Source organism: Anopheles stephensi, chromosome X (assembly GCF_013141755.1).
Source record: "Anopheles stephensi strain Indian chromosome X, UCI_ANSTEP_V1.0, whole genome shotgun sequence".
In the NCBI taxonomy this organism is placed as follows: domain Eukaryota; kingdom Metazoa; phylum Arthropoda; class Insecta; order Diptera; family Culicidae; genus Anopheles; species Anopheles stephensi.
This window is the reverse complement of record NC_050201.1, coordinates 16,278,356-16,301,726: the sequence shown is the minus strand read 5'-3', so window position 1 is coordinate 16,301,726 and position 23,371 is coordinate 16,278,356. Positions and strand designations below refer to the sequence as shown.

General features: G+C 45.1%; 1 protein-coding gene across 2 annotated transcripts; it reads right to left on the bottom strand.

The window, feature by feature from the left end:
* Nucleotides 1-21: 21 nt before the first annotated feature.
* On the bottom strand, nt 22-22,490 carry LOC118511472. 2 transcript variants are annotated; one of them, XM_036054603.1, is made up of 9 exons: nt 21,436-22,488; nt 14,034-14,261; nt 10,139-10,351; nt 9,412-10,053; nt 9,162-9,341; nt 8,375-9,076; nt 7,453-8,077; nt 2,122-2,379; nt 22-2,049 (listed from the first exon to the last, which is right to left on the bottom strand). In XM_036054603.1, the coding sequence occupies exons 1-9, from the start codon at nt 21,524-21,526 to the stop codon at nt 1,833-1,835; spliced, it is 3,156 nt and encodes a 1,051-aa protein (XP_035910496.1). In that variant the 5' UTR covers nt 21,527-22,488; the 3' UTR covers nt 22-1,832. The 2 variants fall into 2 exon arrangements, 1 of the variants encoding a protein (XP_035910496.1); XR_004906154.1 differs by lacking the exon at nt 22-2,049 and adding an exon at nt 4,039-5,954 and having other exon boundaries at nt 2,262-2,379; nt 21,436-22,490.
* Nucleotides 22,491-23,371: the final 881 nt, after the last annotated feature.

Sequence of the window (23,371 nt, the reverse complement as noted above, 5' to 3'; positions counted from 1 at the left end):
AAACAAACACGCATACACACGTTTTAGTATAGCAACATTGATAATGTTTATTTGTAAAAGTAACACACATATTCCCACCGAACGTTTTTGTTTTCTTTCGGAATCGAGTACGGTATATAACAAAATCAAACGTCTAGCAAAACACTACAAACTTCCAATACAGCAGTAACAGTAACCTGTCTGTGTGTTTTTGTTTTCCTATCGACTATGTTCGAAACCAACCAACACAACAGCTACGGTGTTGTGCGTACCGCTCACCCGTCTTATTATTGCAAGAATAGAACAATTCCCCTTGTTTTTTTTTCACTTAACACCATTACTAAACGCGACTAAAAATAGGTTAACTAGAACATCATATTGCCACTTAAATTGTCTTCTTTTTTCTTTCCATCATCTTTCGGCTTCTTGCTGTGCTTGAGCGTTTTCTCATGAGCTAGGGCTCTAGTAGTTCACTATGGTTGTGACTGGTTTCTATTATGTGTTATGTGTAAGCCATTGTTTCGCTAATGTTTCATGCTTATTTTTTTTAAAATGCGCTCTTCACTCATTTTCTCCATTTTTAGGAAAATTGGATACGAAAATCGTAAGACATATGGGGTATTGGTATTGGTGGAAACGCTCTAATTCGTCATTGGTTAGTGTATATACATGCAGATGTTTAAAGAAAAAAGGGCGGAAAGAAAGAACGAGAGAGAAAGATTAGGAGATCTATTGCTCTCATTTCGAAATGGTTCTAGCGTAAGCAACTGTTTGATAACTGTGTTTTTCTTCTAAAGAATGATGGAAAACATGTCAACCGCGTCTAGAAATGAGGATCTAAATCAACTAACCTAAACGTGGTCAAAATGGCTTTCGATCGTACACGATGGTGAAAAAAAGCAAAACGGGTGCCAAGCTTACCAAGCTTGGGAAAGGTGAAAACGGGGAAGGGAAATGGGAAGGAAACAAAATACTTAAGAAGTTATCTTAACGAACCATTTTGTTTCCTATACACAATAGTTCTACTACAGTTATCCGATAAATTCGTGATACTAGGGTATTAATTACAAAATACGCTGATACTGGGGACTTGCGTTGTAACTTTCGTTCAATCACTACCGTTTCACCATTGTTGTATAATTAACAAATGACCATTAGGCGAACTGTTAACTACAAGCACTAAATGTTCGCACTGCTTAATTATATACGCCTGTATTAGTACACACACCGCTTAGTAGTACACCGCACACTTCACGCGCTGTTTGGGACTTTACTCGTGTGAGTAAAACAGAACCCAGGGGACGTGGAGGACCGGATGGGAAAGGAAAAGGAACGGTATGTTCTATAAAAAAATGGTGCGTTTTGGAAAGGTAGTACACAAAAGGATAATGGAGACAACCAGTAATAATGTTGACTGTGGTAGTGTCTCTTAGTAACCCATACGCTTACTTAAAATAGAAACAAAAACAAATGGTATGAGTATGTGCCAGTGCCTGTGAAGTCCCCCTCTCTCTCGATCACAAACACACATATACATACACATACACACAAATCTTACACCTCACCTTCTTCCCTCCCTTTCTTTTTCCTTTTTGCTGAGCTTGGCTCATGGTCGTCTTCAGTGCACTATTGCTACCCCTCTATTGCTGTTCGGACACCTCTGGCAGCATTGAGCTTGATGGTTTTGTTGGTGACACACGCAAACATCCCGCACCAACAGTCTACTAAAACACGTCGCAATCGTGTACTAATTTTTCCGCTCGCTACTAGATATCGCGACTGGGCCTGAGACTATCGCCCTCGTGGCGTTCCGCACCTCCATCGATCCGGATCGTGATGATCATTTTACCGCGTCAGTAATGGCGATGTTCGCGCCGTCCATTACCACTGCCTAGTATGTTCGGTTCGCGGAAATCATTCCGGTGGCTGCTCTTGTGATGATGGTGATGGTGGCGCTTCTTTTCGCCCTTCACGCACACGTCCGACACAACCATCTCGGAGCCGTCGCGCAACGCCATACTGTCTCGGCCATAGTCACGGCTTCGTGCCGACGACAGGTTCTCCCGGGATCTGTCAGGAGGAAAAGTTGGTTTATGTAGTAATGTTTGCGAGGTGACTGTGTGTCTCTGCACGGTTACATACCTGTCCAGTTCGCGTGATCTGCTCACGTCTAGGTTTTCACGCGACCGGGATCTGTTCACCGGGGCGTCCATCGTTTCTTTGCGCTTCAACCCGGAATGGTTGTGGCTTTTTGAGGCCGATTCGTGCAGATTTTCCCACGCCTGCCGGTAGTAGCGATTCAGTCCGTTCCGCGACTCGGAGCTGGAGCTAGAAAAGGACGCGACCGTATTGCAGTCCGGTGAGGCACGATGCCGATAGTGTTGATTTGAGGTGCGATTTCTATTTCAGTAAATCGAACATTCAGAGAAAAGTGTATGAAAGAGCAAGAGAGAGAGAGAGAGAGAGAGAAGGAGAAAGAAGAAAAAGTGACATAAGTGACAGTTCTAGGGAGCGAATTAGTAAACTCTTGCACTTGTTGTATTTATGTTGCATTTTTAAAATTAGAATCCTAACAAACTGGGGAGTTTAAAAGAGAGAGAATCTTCGCGAGACATATCAATCGGTAAAATCGAATCTTCTTGACATTGCCAATATACGTTGCGAACTCTTTTCTTACCATCCTTTTCCAAGCAAATCTGGATTCTTATTAGATATGAACAGTAGAATCGGTAATAGCAGTAGTAGTAGTAGTTTGACTAGGGTGAACGGAGAGTAGTTTGACAGACTAAAACAAAAAGATCAGACAACCTATAACCCGATGCGGTAAACTAATATATATTATCACCTTTAGACAGTATTTAAAAATATCTTTATAAAGAGAGAACACAGCTACACAAGTAAAGAAAAAGGAGACTTCGTATTTAGAATCTGTTTCAGCGATAGAGAGTCGTACTATCGAATTGGGACCTAGTAATTAATCAAGTACACCATTCTCGGTAGATGGTGTACGTGTGTGTTTGCGTGTGTATGTGTGTGAGTGTGTACGTGTCTAAGATTATTACTCTACACCCCAAGCAAACTTGATGCACGCAACGCGAAAAAGAAATTCTATGAACATTTGTTAACTTATGACCATGACCACAATTACTAGAGGGTTTGTTGTTATTGCCTTCTACCACATAAAGCCTGTTACGTCTATCACAGCTCTGATGTAAAAGCAAACAGCTGGAGAATGATTCCCGGCAGATGTCAATTACACAGGTTGTTAGTGGCTGCATGCATAGCTATAAGTATCCACTTCCTCTCGAGATATTCCATGTACACTTCCCTGTTGAATTTTGAGTGACATCGCCCTATTTGTTCTTCGTACCGAGAAAATCGTACCGAGTTTGACACAAGTACCTCGACAAATTCCCTACCAATGTGCGTGTAAACCGAGAAACTGGAAACAGGTGCTTCACACCGACAGCAATATCCCAGGTGTACACCAAAGCCACAAGGATCAACACAGAATTGGAAACTGTCAGCGTTGGTGTGTGCACGACACAATCACACACACAAAATGGAAAAAGTAAGAACACTCACACATGAACAGAGGAAACTTTTTGGTCGTAATTACTAACGAAAGTGTCACGTGAAAACGATAGATGAAGCTGCTAAATGTATGGTGGTTGTGTAGAGTGTGATGGTTTTGTTGTGTGGAGAAAGTTAACGGAAAACGTCATTAGGACGCACACACTTGCCCTCTTGGTAATAGTGATTTAGGTAGTGGCGGTGAGATGGTGGTGGTGTTGGAGAAGGAAGCGTGAGAAGGGTGTGTCTGTATCACTTCTTCTTTTTCTTCTTGCAATTGGCACAAGGATGGAAGAAAATCGTTTGCAAACGTTGGCTTCTCTTGCAAGGCGGTGGTAACCACTCTGCACAAGAAGCAAGATGGCGGACAGATAATGCAAGGATGAAAACTAAACTAAGCAGAGTAGTGTAAAACAGTGATGTTTAAACGGTGTTACTAAAGCTAAACAATAAAGCCAAACAAATGACGAAAAAAAGAGCTCTTACATTTACGGGGATCTATGACATGTTGGTTGGTTGTTTTGTATTGTTGGTGGGTTGGATGTTGGTGGATAATAGTACGTTAGTTGGTAGATACGATGCGTTACACGGTTGTGGATGCGTTTTTGTTTTTGCTTTTTCTGTTTGTTCTATCTTGCGCACTTCGCGCAAACACTGGTTACTAGTTGGCCATATTGTATCATGTGGTTCTTGCAGAATTGCGCCATTTTGTTGTTGTTGTATTGTCATTTGCTAGTGGTTATGGCACTTTTAGCAGTGTTGGATTTGTAGTTGTTTGATTGAGTTGAGCTTGTTTTTCTTTATTTTAGTAGCAGGTGTTTGTTACTAATTGGTAGGCAATATATAGTACTGGCAGGTAGCAGTAATGGGTAGTACCGGTAGTAGTAGTGGTAGTAGTAGTACTAGTAGCGGCAGTAATAGTAAAAGTAATGATAATGGTAGTAGTAGTATATAAGTAATAATGCTAGTAGGTGGAGATAACTATCTGTCATAAGCCCAACGGCCGCCATTGTAGCATGCGGTTTGTAGTCATTGCGTTGCCGTATGAGAAAAAAAAAAACACTAGCGGCTCTTGACTGGCGTGCGGGGATTGTCTATTGATCCACCGTCATCTTTGCGTCAGCTGTCATTGCGGAACCACTACTATTGCTACCGAACCCAGGTGACGTGTCTGCATATCACTATCCCGAACCACCCGGTAGTTGAACGCACCGCTCCGACCAGACATCAGCAGACCATTCCGTACTATGCGTGCTCCACGTCCTGGGACACGTTTACAGTCAGTAGCTGTACCAACTCCTTCACGCATCCTCGAAGATCGATCGGTTTGGTGCTTGGTTTGGTGATTCAGTGTTTTACATCGTAGATGACACTTGTGACGATAGTTCAGCCGTGTGTCCGATGCGCCCGTTGTGTGTGTGTGTGAATGTGTTGACTATGAGGATTGAACATCTTTTTTTCCTAATTCCATCGGTAAGCTGATGTTGCTGTCGTTTTGACAGATTCAAAGAACCTAAAGACACTCACTGTACGATAAGTGTCACTCACTGCTTTATGTACTGGTGGCAGCGATCATAATTGGGAAAGAGGGGTAGAGGAGGGGGTACGCACCAAAACACAACCACAACCACCATCACCGGCACTTTCTCCTTCCCTCCGTGTCTCCTTATCGCCCCACTCCACCAGCGAACATTGATCGAACTACATTCTCGTGTCGTTACTCGCCCTTGCTGGAATTCAAGTAAGCGCCGAATAGCGTTCACACGCGTATACCTACTCTAACTGTCAGCTCAGAACTGTCTGCAAAAAAACTTATCTTGTTTGGTCCCCAAATGAAACTTTAAAGTGTAATGGAAACATACTACTGTGCAATACTTATTGTTGCGGCAACGCTCTCTGTTACTTCTAACTAACCTTCAAAAATGCTCTCGACCGCACATGCTAAACGCAGCTACCAAACGACTGCTTTAGTCATTTTCGCATACTCATCAAATGCCGATGACGTTTGCTATCTACAAATGATGTTAAGCTACCACACACCGGTAGCACAGTTGACAGGTTCACTTAGTGAGCGCGTTTGCCAGCGTCGCGTTAGTGTATTCTGTGTACGAAGCTGTCACAAATACGTTCTTCACGACGCATGATCTGTTTCATGGCGTATGTTTGGATTAGATTGTGTCTACTAGTAATGCATTCTTTACTCAATATAAATGTTAAGACATAACAAACGTTTTTTGTTTCTCCTGTAGCCCACGGAATAAATACTATGTTATTAGCTATACTTAGAAAGGAAAACAACCAAAACTAAGGAGGAAAAAAACAACCAATTAGCAAACAACGCTTAAGAATACGAGAATGTGTTCTTTTTGTGAACTCTAGCTGTAGTGTAGATGGTGTTCATTCTACACGCCGCACGTTTGACGTTTGTTGATGGATTGTATTCCGTGTGTATATGTTTTTTTTAAATTCGATGGTTTTAAAAAAAGGAGAGGAAGTTGGGGAGAAGACAAAATTCATGGAAAAAGAAAAGAAAAACATAATCATTGGGATGCGATATTAACTCTCCAGCGCCGGCTAGAGGCAGCGAAGCAAAACGGTTTAAAATAGTGTGAATAAATAGTGTTGTGTGTGTTTTTTTTGTTTTCGCCCGGATTAAGAACTTAAAACAGATTTTGGAATAGTTATTTCACGTGATTGTATTTAACAAACAGCAAACGATGCTGCTGTGCACATGCAATTGTCAAAAATCGAAAAATGCGGCTGTCTCGGTAATCTGTCATGTGTCAGTGAGAAGCGATAATATAGTATAAGCGTCTGTTTTGGTTTGATTGCTAGTAGTAAACACCCTGAGCACCTTAGAGGTAGTGCGCTACAACAAACGATTTTACCACCAAACTAAAAGCTACGAAATCCACCAAGTAATAAATCATCGAATGTCTAACACGCTACTAACAACTAACATCCACTAGTTAAAAGTCAACATAAATGTTAGGTTATGTAAGCATAATATAAGCTATTCTAATGAAACCATGGTACAGTACACACCGTCACCTCTTTTTGGGAAAAGGTTTTTTTACCCGATAAAGCAAGCGTACTTAATCTACAAACACACACTGATTGTCGAGTGGCGGGACTCTAATTTTTGGACTGCGTGCAGATAAATGCCCGTATGAGCCGAGTAGTGGTACAGGAGGGAGTAGTAATAATAGATAAATATGTTCCTTAAACCTTGTAGTGCGTATTACTTGAGGTATAGTTGGTTTTTGTAATCTTCGTTTTTTTTTTGGTAACTATTGTTTGTATGCGATCCATCCGGACGATTGAGAAGCTAGCTAGAAGCTAAAGAAAAATTTTAGCTGCGAAATGTTAGTACTATCTGTCAAATGTGTCAAGTTGTTGGAAACAACGAGAGCGTGCGGTGCAATGATAATTCTGCTGCTTTTGTTACAAAATGCAAATGTAAGTGAGTTGAAATGTGTGTGTGTCTTTATGTGTAATCAGTGTATAGAGGGTTCGTCGTACAAGTCCTTAAGTAGTCACAGGCAATGCAGTTAGGACACGCATTTCTTTGTATATGTGAGCATCTTCATAACACCTCGACATCGTACCTAAACAACGTGTGTGTTTATGTGTATGTGTGTGTAGGAAATTGCTTTTGTATATATATATATATATATATATATATATATATATATATATATATATATATATATATATATATATAGAAAGAGAGAGAGAGAGAGAGGAACCTAAACTTGATAGAGCACCACTATTTATATGTATATGTGTGTGTGTGTGTGTGTGTGGGTGTGTTTGTGTAATACAAAACAAAACGCAAAGCGCAAAGAGAAGCACTATGTGCAAGCATTTGTCTGCGCGTGGGCATCCACGATTAATCACCTTCGTACGACGATCACGATGGTCGTGATGACGGCGGCTAGGAAGACGAAACCACCGAACGCACCGAGCGCAACAATGGCGCCCAGATTCAGCTTGGCGTTCTTCGATTCCTTCCGGTCGCCCGTTGCAGACCCGCTACCGCCCGTACTGCCCAACCCACCGGCACCACCGTTCGCACCGCCGAAGCTCGTGATCAAACCGTCGCTGCCGCCATTGCCATCGGTACCGTCCGCCGGCACCAGATCGTCCACATTGTTCACCGCAAACGGTACGTTCACCTTCGGTGACTGATCCTGCCGGATATTGACACTGCCGGGGATTTCATTGTCCTGCGGATGGTGAGACAGCAGTACGTCCTGCTCGTGGTTCGGATGCTGGTTGCGGACACGTGTCGTCGTCGTGGCCGGCCGGCGTCCGGTTGTGCCAGCGGTTACCGGTCGGTACGTTTGGGCGGGCGGCGGGGTGACGCTTACCACCGCCGGTGGATTGGTTGGTTCGTAGATGGTGGGTTTGGCGGGGTTTGCCGGTTTACCGGCGGCCGGATCCTTCGGCAGTATCACGATGGACGGTTGCTGTGGACGGAACGGTCGAACCGCATCCTCACCCATCGATCCGGGGCGCACTTCTGAAGGGGGAGGAGGTGGAAGAGAGTAATCTTCGTTAGTGCCGATGAAGAAGCCCTCGAGGCTGTCAAAGTTATCGTCAAAGGTCGGTAGATGATCGTCGTCGTTGTCGTCGTTGTGGTTTGCGTTGTGGTCATTATCATCGTCGTTGTTGTGGTCGTCGTCCTCGTAGTCAGTTCCGATATCGGAATTGAGGCCGTCTTCAAGGTTAGGTTTGCGGTAGTAGTAGTCATCGTTACTGTTCATATGCTTTCGGTTAGGACCGCCATGCGGCAAGAAGCTAGTGTCATCGTCCGTACCATCATCGATCTCGATACTGAAGATAGGCGACTCCGTGGTACTGCTGCTGCTGCTGTGGCTCGGTTGCGCAGTCGTCGGTCGCGCCATATTGATCGTAATGGATGTAGTCGACTCTGCCGCAGATACGGTACTGCTCTGGGGGGGTGTCTGTGTAGAGTATCGCACAGTGCTGACCGGTCGTCGTCCACCCGTTGGTTGACGGCGCGAAGGAATGCCACCGATCGATGCAGGAGTAGTCGGCGAAACGATCAGTACTGGAGGAGCCCGAGATGAACTTGACGTAGTAGCCACTACGCTTGGGCGGACTGTTGCTGGACCTTCGTTCAATTCAATCGTATTGGGGACACACTTCGGCAGCGGCTGACTCCACTGACCGGTCGCTGTACAAACAATTTCGGGTTCACCGTCAGGGATGTAGCCACGATTGCAGTGTACTTCTGCGCGTGTACCATACACCGTCTGGTTGGAGGACACGATAACACCGTTCGGGAAAAGTGTTGGCAGAGGATCACACTCGATCAGCTCACAGCGTGGTGGTGGACCATTCCAACGCTCATCGATGTCACAGACCAGTACCGCACGGCCTACCATTTCGTACCCATCGGCACAACGATACATCACTGTACTTAAGTAGCCAACTGTGCCATTAATGAGGTCGTAGTTACCATGCGGTATCGATGCTGGCAATCCACACTCAATATCTAAAGGAAAGGATAAAACGACCAGGAACGAGAAATTACGATACGGTACAAAAATGGATCTGTTGAGAGAAGGCGGCATACATACATTTGCATACAGGTGGGAACTCGTTGTAGAATCCAGTCTCCAAACAGGTACGCTGCTGTGGTCCTACTAGCAGATGGCCTTCGTCGCAACTATACTCAACGACCGCACCCACATCAAAGCCTTTCGGTGCGATCATGGTTGAGTTTGGTGGCTGTTCCGGTCGGCCGCAAGCCTTGGGCTCTGTAACGAAAACACGACAATTCTCAGCATTTAGCTGCTGCATCAAAAAAAAACCTGCCGGGATACTTACGATGTTGACAGATAAAGTTAAGCTGAGTGTTACAGTTTGTGTCGCTCCACAACCATCCCTTCGAACCGTCGTACCGTGCACAGTCCTCATCACCACCGGGGAGATTCCAGAACGACACCGACACCTCCTCACCACCGATCCATTTCCACGTGTTGCGGTCCTGTGCATCACGCACCGCACCCATCCAGTACTGGGAGGACGTATCGCTGCGATGACGGCGCCACAGCTCCCAGCTAATGAATCCTTGCAGTGCCGGATTGCTTTCGTTGATCAGTGTACCACCGCGCGCACGACAGAATGCAAGTGCATCCCGCAACGTTGCTGGTTGTCTGCTGTAGAAGATGTAACACTTGCCGTTGTACGAAGCGGACGCACCGGGCGGTTGGTCACGGAATGCGGGACACCGTTCGATTGGCAGTGCCTGATCAGTGTACACAAACGCCTCGCAGATGGACAGCTGGCTCGGTGCATTTGTCTCCAGATGGACCGACACGAATGCTCCCGGCATTGGTGGATTGCAGGGCAGGAACAGGGGTTGTCCTTCCTCGAGCGTACCGGTGAACCGATTGCAGATAGGATTCGTACCCAAATCGGGACGATTGTTACCGACACGTACAACAATGGCTGCCGGTTTGCCTTTACCTAAGTTCCCAAAAAAAGAAAACACGCATGAGATGATGTTGAATCTAGGTGTCTAGGAAGCATTCTGACCGCAGAAGATACTTACCACAGCAAGACTTGCCGAAATCCAATCGCACCAGCTGCACCATGTACGGCTCTAGCAGATTGACGTACCACCAGGGTACGCGTTCCGGTTTGGTCAGTGAGCAAGTGTCCGGCGAGAAGAAAGCGGACGTCGATCCATCGATGGCTTTCTGTGGGATTCCCGATGCTTCGGTGGAGATTTGCATCGGTGCCTTTCCGGCTGCCACATTTATCACTGTTGAAGGGAAGAGTTGATGAACGTCAGACAGCCATATCCACATTAGACATTTCAATAGACCATCCCCGGACACGTTGTTTTGAGGGTTTTTGTAAACATAGCCAATCTAGGTCTGAAGAGAATCAATCGTTCACACTCTTTGACCCACAAAAACCCTTCCCCAGTTAAGTAGATCTACAGTACTACCCATCCCTGGGAACTATGTATCTTGTTTGAGATTTCGAATCATTCCAATTCGATTTTGAATAATCTGCTTGCCCTCCTCCCCACCTCCATCCCACGGTACCGTTTAACAGACGTTAAAATGGTATTGTATTGTTTTCCTTCTTCAAAACGGCACTATGTGGGTCACAACCCGTTTTGGTAAGAAAACAGCTTTTTAAAGGAATTCAATTTCGGAAGCGTCTCAATTAGGGCCGGTAGACGTAGCAACATCGATCCCGATACATTCCTGTTTTTTTTTTTGGCTTTCTTTCTTTACCTATCTGGGTTATTACTTCACGAGGGTCAATTGACCTGTTTCGCCTCTAACCCGTAGCCAAGTGCGGCTTTTCGAAAACCGCTTAGCAGGATATTGAATTCGAAAACACGCACTCCCAACCCCTCTACCCCTCCCACCCTCCCTTCATCCTGTGGTATGTGAAGATCTTAATGTTTGGATAGAGATGATAAATGGGTTGATAATGATAGCAAAACGATTAGAGTGATTAGAGTACTTCGACGACGCCCCATGTCTGGAGTCATTTACCGTACAAAGAGGATTTAAAGACGGTTTGATCTTCAGCTGCTTCATTAGTACTGTGTGCCGCCCTTAAAATTGGAGCAAAATCCATCGCAGAACTGAAGAGCATTTTAAATGCTCGTACTACTCAATATCTTCAACATTCTTGAATCGCTCAACCTGTCAAATTGCCACCAGTACACTCGATCTGCTTTGGAGCCCCGGCAATGAAGAAATTTAAAACCACCCAAACAAAACGCACGCCAGTGGTATGAAGCGGTTGTTTTTCGGTACGTTTTGGGCTGGCGTGTTTGAAATAAAGAAAGGAGGGAGTATCCATTATCCATTAATTATCCTCGCCCGGAACGTAACACCGTGCCATAATTGTTTGGAGCGTCCTCCACCTCCGGCACGGTCCGGTCAAGCATATTAACCGTCTGCTCAAGAACTGCTGCTGTGCTTTTCCCGCACGCCCAAAACCCAAAGCCCGCCAGGTGCGTATTCGAAACAAGACCGGGCATCAACGCCAATCTACCACACCAAGAAGGAACTGCTGAAGAAGATCCGGAGGAGATGTGTAGTACGGGGGGTTTTTCCCTGCACCTTTCTTAAGCTCTCTTTTAACGGTGTTATTTAGCACTTGAAACTGTGTTGGCCCCATCACAACAGGTTGCAAACAAAGCTTGGTGGTGCCAAGAAGAAATACGGGAGGATCGGTTTCGGTAGCGTTTATAAGGTGGGATCGAACGGAGGGGGAAGCAAAATTCGACAGAAACAAATCAGTAATCATTCATCCGGCTGTGTGCCGGGCTTGGTGGTGCTGGAATCTAGCGCGCGCAAACTAGATGCCGTTAATTTCCGTACCGACACATCGGTGCAAATAGGCCGCCGCGGCCGAGGGTGTAATGGTGGCGTGTGTAACAGCTACAGACGCCATAATTAAACCGAAAATAGGGAAACGAAAATCAATTATCAAGCAGCAGCAGCAGCAGCAGCAACAGATCTTTTGCTGATCTAATAGAGGTATAATTCCGCCCGTAGAAATAAAGAAAGGAAGAAAGGACCAGCGATGATTTCGTAAGGGGGTTTGCCAAGAGCGCTTTCCGGCTTTGCGCAAGTGGAGTATGAAATCACGATTATACAAGTTACGAGTATGCTAAATTGCAATCGTTTTGACCGAGTGACAACAATATTATTCGGTAGGAGACATTTTAATCGATCATCGTAATATCCGTGATTCAAACTACTGCACTCGATACTTCCAATATGCGTACGCAATTCTATTTTGGTTACCATTTATATTGTTTGATCCAATGATATCGCCGTTTTCCCAAGAATTTACACTTCTTCTTCTTTCTCGGCCTAACGACCTTTTAGGGTCATGCCTGTCATTTCTGACTTACTAGACTGAATGATACCGCATAGTTGGATAGTCTTTCCTCACAATGGGGGAACGTCCAAGATGAGATTTGAACCCCGGTCCTGCCGTGTGAAGATCGCCGTCATTGTTGCCCCTTCAACATTAAAGATCTTTAACTAAGAATTCAAAATTTTTTGGACCAATATCTTTTTCTTTGACACTAATATCTCTTGGGTTTTGGCCTGTCATTTTTGACCTTCTAGGCATGATTTTAACCGTAGGTTAAAAAGTTTGTTCTGCTTATGGGGTGACGTTACGAATTGTATTTAGTTTATGGTGGTCTTATTCTATTATCCGTCAGTGAAAGTATCTCCAGTATAAACCGATAACTCAAACTGGCGGCGGCCATTTTAAAGTCGTATCAGCAAAATTTCTTCAAGTTTCCTATACGCACGGATAATTTGCAAGCGTACAATCAGGATCACACACACACACATGCAAACGAGCATTAAAATGTGAATGGATCAGTAATCATCATATTCGCGTGCCTGGCAGCACTGCAGGCAACTTAGCAGGTCGACTCTCACAGGAAGGGCACAGGCCCAATGCCGTCATCGTGACACCGTTCATGTGTTCGCACACATCCGATCGAAAAGAATGTGGCTGGTGAAAGCGAAAGAAAGCGCGACAAATTTAGCACACACACGCTCGCGCTTCACGTACCAGACTCGTCGCAAGGTTTTGTAAGGCAATCGGAAAAGCATCATCATCATCATCATCAGTCACTTGCTCACTTAAGCATTGACACGACTACCTGCTCACTAAGTTGCACACACAAACGCATTTGGTGACAGCCACACACACATACAGTGGTAGAGAGGCGATGCGTGTAAAGCAGGAGAAATTCTTGGAGACATCGCCAACTTTCCAACCTGTGCAACCGCAGATGATGAACCCGCTCGCCTTGCCCGATCAACATACCGCCGTAGTACCGGGTCTAGCTGCTGGTGGTGACTCGTCAACCGCAAAACAAACTCAACAACAGAGTACACGAGCGGTACACCTTCAAAGTTCGCTATAGGGCAGTGCCCATTGAAGTTGGGCGAGAGCGAGCGAGTGTGGAGTTAAAGAAAAAAGAAAGTGGCCTCTTTTGTTCTGTTTCGTCCAAGCCATGTCGGGCCGCGGTGTGCGTGGAATCTTTCTTTCATTTATTTGTTTGCCCACCGTTTGTGGAGGGCCACAAATGCCATTGTAGCACATCCCTAACGAAGGGGAAAGTAGCAAAAGAAATTGTGTTCATTATATGAATGGCGTCTTAGAGTTAGACCTTTTTGAGGAGATGAAAATTAATTGTAAAAACGTTCCGGGAGTACGGGACGGGAACGTGTGAAGGCCCGGTAGTGCAGAATTCATTCAATGCCTGAACCCGCACCGAGTCAGCCGTAACGGATGTAGAAAGTGTATCGGGAGATATACCGGTGGTGGCGTTGGCGAGAACTGTCCAAATTCCTAATTAAATTCTCACTTGACTGGCTACTCCAGTATCCGTCATCTACAGCTTCACCAATCAAGTCAGTAACATCAACTTCACTACTTACCGCAGAAGGGAATACCCTCAGGTATCCACTGGGCATCGATACAGACACGTCGGGATGGTCCGAGCAGCTCGAAACCCCTCTCACAGTAGTACGTGGCAACGGTGTTGTTTGACAGTGAGTCATCGGAGAAGTGTACACTTCCATGGGCCGGTGCGCCTGGAAACGGGCAAACCTTTGTCACTGTGCCGGAACCGGGCTGAACCAGGCTGGCCGATGTGAAACTTTCCTCTGGAAATGGGAAAAAAGTGAGTGAAAGGAACTCATTAGCTTTATCATACTTTATCGAAACAATTAAATGGTGAACGCATCTGACAGAGTAGATGAAGGTGATGGAGCACCTGTAATGGTAGATGACGAATTTTTCATTCCTTTCTTTTGCCGCGTCCAAGATTATCTTAAAAATACCGATGGAGCACAGCGTGAAGATACAAATAACACAATAATTAGTTCATACAATAGATTCAATCGTAAATATGCGCTGTTCGATCCTAAATTGTTGTTAACCGTTACCGAAATGTACCGTTTACTTCAACCGAACCAATAACAGTTGTTCTCGCTCTCTAATCATCATTCTTCTCCTGTCGTGTGTTGATTATTGCATTGTCCGTTACGTCTATTACATCGAACAAACAAACAAAAAAAGGCGAAGAAGGAATCTTCTATTTGTGTAATATTTCACGCGCCAAGCGCTCGTACAAGCGCATCCAGCTATAACAGAACCAAAACCTGACAGTGGACGCGCGCGCGCTCTCGTGAAGTAAGCCAACCGCTAATATATGTATTTGATTGAAGATCATGCGGTCTGTCAGAAACTGCATACGTCCCGGGGGTCCGAAACGCGCTAAGAGATTATAACAAGCGGCATCAAATCAACAATCCACCGCCATAGTCGGCAGGCAGTACCTGTGCTGACCTACATACCAACGTGCGCAACGTGTTAGTTCTGTGTGTATGTTTCCTTTGAGGCGTACCCGAATCGAACCGCAAGATCAGGTGGAAATCCGGTTCTCCAACGCCAATCAAAATAAATACGACTGCGCCTAGGTGAAAGAGGACATCACCCTCCACACTGACCACACACACGCACATGCCAGGGGAAGAAGTCAAGCAGTTTTGATCTTGTTTGTGAAAGCGTAGCGACTACAGGTGGAAACAGTATTGAATAGAAAGAGAAAGAGAGATAGAGAGAGAGACCAGAAACCAACTGAACCGACTGAACTACCTTATGAAACCTGTTCTACACTTCAGATGATGAGCCTGATTCATGATGATGATCGAGCAGCTCTTAATGGAGGAGCTCGTGAACGGGAATAAGCGTTTTATACGAATTTGGATTGCGTTCGTTTTTGAAGCGGACCTTGATTAAAGGCATTAAATCGAGGCAACTGGGTAAAGATAACAAGAGGAAGCAGCGGAAGAGAAGAAGCAAAGCACATAAAACCGAAGGACGCAACGAGAAGATTGATTGAACTGGATTTTATAAGAGCTATTGCTACCACCGCCAAAGGTATCTAACTTGGTGCTTTTAATAAGATTTGAGTTGACGCTACAAATCGGGGAAACTCACTAGTATATGTGGATCTTAGCATCAATAAAACGAACAAAATAGCTATTGCATACTTTACGGCGTAGCGCACCTCAAAATACAGCACAAAAAACCCCGCTTGTATAAATGTCAGCCAGCCATTTAGAGCACACGTAGCGTCCTCGTACAATAGTGGATTGCTCAATTTTGCTTTGTCCATTCGCCGTTGCGCATTGCACAAACGAGAGATGTGTGAAATATTTACAAACAGAACTTAGAAAATGAAACACCGGAATCCACCCGCTAAAGCACACCACAATCGCCACTCGTAAAAGGAGCCGCCATTGATCGGCAAGGCGCACGCCCATAATGGAGATCAGTTGTGAAGCTCAGTTGTGTACACGCTGGTGAAAGAAGCAGGTTAGGCGCAATATTTCTACCATTATACCTTCAGGAATGCTTTTGGGCGAATGCCCCTTTGCGCTTGAAGATTCCGGGGGTGAATCACTTTCGCTCAAAGTCCGTGTCCTCTAGCTTTCAAAAATTTCATTGTCCACCAAACCATATTTGGTTTGGTTGTGTCAATTCCGGAGGGGGTGAAAGTGAAGTTGCCCAAAATGCTGTGTTTACGGACCACCCTTTATTTGCGCAGTTCTTGTTGCTTTTTATTTTATCCCCAGTTTTAATGGGAGGAAGTTTGTGTGGGAACACAGATGAGGGAGAGATCGGTTGGCTCATCGTTGGTGCGTTTTGCAAGAGGCTAGTTAGACGGTGTGACGCAGAAATTATGCGCAGGAATAAAATAAAACAGAAATTGAATCTAAACTGCGTCTTGTACTCCAATAAAGGCATCAGCTATAATTTAGTAGACCTACTTGCAAGTACTGCAAAAAAAACGCAGAAAACAAATCAATTACACACCCCAGAGCCACAGTGGGAAACAACAGGCATGTGAGCACAGCAAAGTGCAGAGAGCAGAAGACTGTGTTAAGAGGGAGCCTCCTCTAACACGATTAGCAACAGCAATGGTTAACTGCTCCAATCACTGGATAGGGCCCGTCTTTATTTTCCGACCTGCCGTCACCTTTCGGGCCGTTTCTCCAAGATCTCCGCAAAGCAAGCGGCTAACGAGTAGGTGTGCCCTGTGCGAGTGATGATCACGATGATTTCGCTCATTCCCTTTGCGAACCTTCTACTTTTCATTCCGACTTTCCACACAACAAGCGGAACCACAACAATGGCATCGTGAAGAGTGCTCTGTGTGTGGAAAGGGAAACTTTTGGGCAAAGTCCGCCAGTACCCGGCTGCGTCCGGGCCTGGGAATGTAGGCTGCTGAACCCGGCTCGCCATCTGAGAAAGTGATATCGCCACTTTGGTGTCGTAATGGCGGCTTTCCTTACCCTGTGCCCCTGCCCAACTGCACTAAACTCCAAAACTCCCATTGTTGTTGTCGTTGCATACAAAAGGAAAAGTTAGCGAGTCTAGGGTAGCTGGGCCAAGGGTGTGAGGAAGATATTGGGGAGGTGCGGAAATAGATGGAAAGAAACAACAGTGCCAGAGAAGGAGATCAATTACAGTGGTGGAAAATGCGGGAGAATCGAAGCGTACGGCGAAGTACACAGCAAAAAAGGGAGGTAAAAAGTCACACGACGCCAGAAAGTGAGAGTGGAATCCGAGAACGACGAAGATGGAACGTAGTTTAAAAGTTCAAGCTACGTAAGGTACGGGCAAAAGAACAGGGAAAGAAAACAATAGAAGGAAAGAAAGGAGGAAAAAGCACAATGAACGAACGAACGATGGAAACGGAGGAAAAGCTCAAGAGAGAGAGAGAGAGAGAGAGAGAGAGAGAGAGAGAGAATCAAAATAAAGCCGAGTAACAAAAACGCCAAGCATTCCAACCCCGGTTGAACTTGAATCGTCGCCCTTTGGCGTGTTGGAGTTCACCATTGGAGAGACCACCGCTCACACACCGCTGGAGAACCAAGGGAATGTGAAAGTTTATTTAAATGGTTTTACATGAACTACCGGCAACCGTCGTTCTCTCTTTCTCTCTTGTTCTCTCTCTCTATCTATCTTTCTTCGCGGAAAGACAGTGGAACGTGAAAGCAGGGAAAGCTGCAATATCTGCATTCAATCCTGGGAATATAGAAACATCAGGCACAACAGACAGAGGGAGAGGGAGAGAGAGAAAAAAGAAGAAGAAAAATGGCCGACTGGTGGTTACAACTTGCGTGTGTGTCAGCAGTTGTAACCGAATGCCCTGGGACATCAAGTTGGCGGTGTCAATTTGCCTGATGTTCTACAAACCCGTTAAAGTGCATGTGGTGTCATGTTTTGCAGCTGCCAGCTGACCAGACCCTACAAAGTAGCAAAGCATGGGAGAGCTGTGAAATTTGCAATGCTTGGAATGATTCCTCCTGTATGTTCCTACATGTACATCAGTTATATAGTCAACATCAATCGAAATATTTATCAAATCGACAAGATTTTGCACTAGCTATCATCGTCCAGTGTTATCCGGTGATCTATATCAGTATGGATTCTGAGACTTTGCTAGTAAACTGGCTTTTTATTAATGAAAATATGGCCTGGTCCTATTGTTGATAGACTATTTTGGAAAATTTTCCCAAAGTCTCAAAATCAAATCCTTGAAGGTTAAAGTTAGAGTTGATGGAGATATAATACCACAAAGTAGGCAAGATATAGCTTAGAGCTATTGAGTCTCCTCAAACGTAAATTGTTGTAGATGATGCTAAAACACTACTTAGTAACGAAGAATTTAACTACTGGCGTCATACTACTCTCTCAGTAAATTCATTTAGTGAAGCTTGTATTGTATGCACCTTAATAGTAGGTAAACCTCAATAGTAGCTAATGGTAATATCTGGGCAATGTCTATCAGACGACCAGTAGAAGAGTCCCAACATCTTGTAATAGACTGCATCTTTGATGACTTAGTTAATGCTATTCCCTAAACTAGTTCTACCAACTTAACCAACCACTTTCCAGACGAACCCCGTAATACATCTGGTAGCTTAAATACACGCTCCAGTTACACTAAGGAGTCTTGTCAGTAATGTCCTACATCATACTAACTACAGACACTTGTTGACATCGTACATCCAGACCTCCCCCAATGTTGATGTCAATATCATCCAAGCAGCAGTCACGTGTTTTTTTTTGTCGGAATGCAATGCCCTGATTCAGCTGTTACGGTTGCGTGAAGAAGTAAAGCGCCATCTTATGGATATAGGCATGCAACTTTAAATCCCATCTCCCTTCCCCCCTAAGTCTCGGGCCCGCTGATTGATGTAACAACAGCTCGACAGCAACTCCAAGAATCATTCCATCAAACCGCTACTGTCAGCTAATGACAGCAACAAACCAACAGGCAAAAGAAAATCATTGTCGACACAGAAACAAATGGGTACAGTGCGGAATCCACAACCGCTTGGCGAACCGATCGCAATTTACCGTAAGTTTGGGTAAGGTGCACCGGCTTCATCAGAGGGCTACGCTGCATGGTTGGGAAATAAATGTTGCGAAACCTCAGACGCGCCACGCTTTACGGTACCGGGAAAGCCTTAATAGTCCTGTGGTTTACTGATTCGCGGGCACTACTGCCACAAGTGTATGTTGTAGCTTTCCTGTTGTGTTGTTTCGCTACATATGCCGTCATTCATCTCCTTTTCGCTAGTGTCGAGCGAACCTTGAGCGAGACGCTAAAATTAGCAGTAGGCAATGAACTATTAATTAGCAAAAACTCGTCTGAAATCCCTTGGCTCCAGTGGTATTCCCCTCGGAGCGTAACCAACATGGTCAGGCGGAGTCACCATCCCTTCGGCGGTATTTCGCCTGCATTCGTTGATTGCATTAAAAACTGACCAAAAATTGTGTTAAACAAAACACAACCACACATCTGTGTTCCCCCTTCCATCATTCGTATGCAGAGTTCGAAACAGTTGCGCAGTTTATCTTGTTGGTCATGGAAATTAAAGCAGAACCCAGAGGAACTCGTAGTAAACCACCTGTTTAACGTTACCGGCTTGATATTGGTGTGTGTGTGTGTGTGCGCGCAAAAGAGAGTGTATATTAGCATCGCCTGTGGTAGCATTACAGTTATTTCCAATTTAAAGCTTTCTTTCTCTCTCTCTCTCTCTCTCTCTCTCGCTCTTTCACGAAACCATCTGTCAGGAGGGAAGTTTACGGGGCAAAAAAAAATAAAATAAACGGACCAAAGTGAAATTGCCTGTCGAACCGTATCGTACAAAACGGGGCCGACAAAATAGTGAAGGAAACACAAACATCAAAACAAAATATAAAGCAAACACTATCAACACCGTCGTTGCTCTAGATCCGCATAATGCATTATTGTAAAAGAGATGATAAAAATTGGAGAATTTTGTCCGTTGGACAAAATGGAGCCAACATAAAGCTGGTATGCTGTTCTTGTAGTATGAAATAATGTGTGTATTGACACAATATCAAAAGCTCAATGGCCGTGGCTACTTTGACAGGTAACGTAATTGATGTGGTTATACACAATCTATTTTTTATGGCTGAAAGTTACGGCACAGCTATCAATGTGTGGAAAACATAGTGCAACTGGGGTTTCAATAGAGACTGTGGCACTGAAAGCTATTTCAGAATATTTTTTAGCCCATCAAATGAAGTATTAAGTAGGGAAAGTCCCTGGCAGAACATGCATCAAGGTTTAACAACACATATCCAGTTATTTAAATCCAGCATCCAGTATCGTTTAGTATACTAAACGTATATACTATAATGAGTTATAAAGCGCCATCTATCTTATATTTAATTATCAGTCTAGGGATACAAAAAAACGGAGAGAGATTATCTCTATGCCATTACAGTCAATCCTCAATTAACTGCTCCATTCTAACAGGGTCGCACAAACCAAGTGTGATGGATGAATAGATAAAGCGGAAACCATTTTCGAGCAATAGACGAGAAAGTTGAATGATAATCATCACACCCCAAAAACCCGGAACCAACCATGCCTGTGATTCATCGTGTATCTGTTTTGTTAATGAACGTATAAATTCATATGAAATATACGTGCGGTATGAATTTATTTCCTTTATAACGGGTGTAACATTGGTTACACACCTTGTTGCTCATTGGTGGGCTGATTCGAGACACTCGCTCTGAACTGAGCATGCTCGCTAAACTGACCCGTTATAGAGAGTTCACGCATCGTTTACCTGCGTCAAAGTGACAGCTGATAAGGGATAAGACACTGGTCGAGCGAGAGTTTGCAGCGTATAGAACGGTTCTACACCACCTCATGTCTGAGACTGCGAATGGTGGGCGTGTTGTTTTTTTTTATATAGGTCAAGGCCTTGGAATCCAGAAGTATAAGAACAGGCGAAGGGTACGAAAGAAGTGCGCTAGTTTTCATAGGCACATTCTCGCGTGCCCTGTACCGGTGCTGAATGACCAGGAACGAATGGAATGGATCAGCGAAAACCAGTACAACCTGTTGTGCATCCATGCTAGTTATTATAGCGGTATCCGTGGTGCGGCAGTAGTGCTATGCGGGTAAAGTGTGCGGAACCGTACAGGAACTACCGTGCCAGTGTTCCCCATCCAGTGCAGCAGGAGCTTACGGGACCTGAATCGATTCCCTTTTTGTTGGCAAGCGTTATCTGTTTTGCTTTTCTCCTTCTTCGGTGGTAGACGTTGGTGTGAAATCAGGGCTGTGGATGGTGGATGCAAGCTCCAGATACCTAGATACCTGGAGACTTGCCACAGCCAGTGAAGGTGTAGCATTCGAATGCAACTGATTTGGAGCAAACTTTTACTGCAGCGTGCAGCGGGGTTCGGGAGCATCACCGTCACCATCGTCCGACTTACCTTCATCGGCGTATGTGCAGGAGACCAGGATGCAGCTGAACAGAAGCAACAAAATCTGCCTGTTACACCTTCGCTGCTGGCAACGAAGCATTTTTGTATGTGTTCTGAGGCTATTCCGGTCGCTAAGTTAAAGATCTCGGATCCTTTGACAGTGTCCAAAGGAACTCGACAGCTTCTTCAAGTCTCCGGGATGCCGGAGAGCTAGACCACGGACCACCTTCTAATCGGACCTTTGGCTGGGTCGGGCGTTGCTTGTTAAGTTGTTGGTTGGTTGATGTGGAATTAATAAGTTGCTTGCAGAAACATTGAGGCCTAACTACTGACGACAAACTTCCTGCGTCCAAGCAGTGTCTTCTGTTCTTGTTACCAGATACGTTTCTTAAGGGCGAAGCAAACACTTTTCAATTTGTAATTTAGCACATTACACTAAGACACTTGATCTAGCTTGCGTGTGCAAGAATTTCACAGCACTCTTTCTTCACATTAATTCCCGCTTTTTGCTATTTAATATACTTAGACACATGCACACTCAAACATACGGACCAATATCACTAGCTGATACAGCTTTTTAAAATTTGCAAAACAAATTTCACACTGACACTGACAACCCGGCAGCACGTATTGAGTGTGTGTACGCCACACGACGTACCAGGATGTTCGCGATCCTGGTCTTGGTCGAACACTTTCACACGAGCACGTATGCCAGAAACCCTTTCTATTGATCGGCTGATCCCCCTGTTTTCCTGAGCTGTCTCAACGTTACTCAAGTCCCGATATCAACACCACAACTCGATGCGAAGTACTGGTGCTGGCACCTTTCGTTGCACAGTACCAACGAACTGTGGATGCGTCCTGTTGGAGTCGCTGTAGCAAACCTACTGAAAGCTGGTAGCTGGCTTTGCGCCCGACGTACCTGTTCCGCGGTTTGTAGGTTATGTTTCTCCGACTCCTTCCCACCGTTTTTTTTTTCTTCATTCGTACTTCCGATAGTTCCCGGCAGCGTTGCGCCATTCCACCGGGGCCGGGTGATCCGTTAGCTTAGCCAACAAAACGTATCGAATCGGTACGCATACGAATCGGCCGACAGGGAGTGAGAGAATACCAACCGATTCCTCCATTTCTTCCGCCCGGTTTCCTTCACGGAACGCGTGCGCTCTCTCTCTGTGTATTCCGGTTTCTTGAGCTTTTCTTCACTACTCACCGCCGAGCACAGGTGGGCTTGCGTTGCGCACAAACCCCTTCGCTGCCAGAGCCCACAAACCGGCAGCAACTTTCTTTTATGACGAAGAGGTAGTAAAAGAAAAGGGAAAGACAGCTACAAACCAATAAACGCTACAGTGTGGCGTGTAGGCATTGGAAGGAGAGCAAGTGAGCACGAACAGGAACGAACGGCCGTAGTAGTAAAAACGAAGGCAGTCGTACAGCTCAAGAGAAGGCAACGCATGCAAAGTGAGCTGTGAGCAGTATACGCGTACATCCCTCACCGGACGTGCGCAGGTGAGTTGCGGTTTTTGCGAGACGGCTCACGCCCCAAGGTTTTGGGCTACGGGTTTTGCAGCGATGCTGATGCATATCGGATTCACGCGTGCGAGCCAAGATGAACATAGTATACCCCCTTGGTAGAAGAGAAAACGGTAGTTGAATGAGCAATATCACACCCAGCCTAGGTGAGAGGGGGGGACTCATTGCAATGCTGGATCTTTACTTTGTCTTTTCCCTGCGTTTGCATCTCCTTTGCGCTACGTTGGATGCTTGATGCTCGCCTGCTCACTCCTTCCCATCTGTATGCTCCGACAACTTCTGGCTAGCTTTCATCTGGATCATTTTTTTTCGCGCACACTCACAGACTGGTCGTACGCCGTACTACTTTCTCCATCCCGAGCCGTTTGGGAAGGTGACTTGGTGGAAGGTTAAAGCTGAAGAAACTCGAGCACAT

Bases quoted from the DNA above. Each gene is read 5' to 3' on its own strand.
- LOC118511472 (XM_036054603.1), bottom strand. From the start codon at position 21,526: ATGCTTCGTTGCCAGCAGCGAAGGTGTAACAGGCAGATTTTGTTGCTT. The intron at 8,078-8,374 runs GTACGGACGATG...CTCCCCCTTCAG, and splicing joins CAGTATCGAGATCGATGATG to AAGTGCGCCCCGGATCGATG. The intron at 2,050-2,121 runs GTATGTAACCGT...TCCTCCTGACAG, and splicing joins AGATCACGCGAACTGGACAG to ATCCCGGGAGAACCTGTCGT.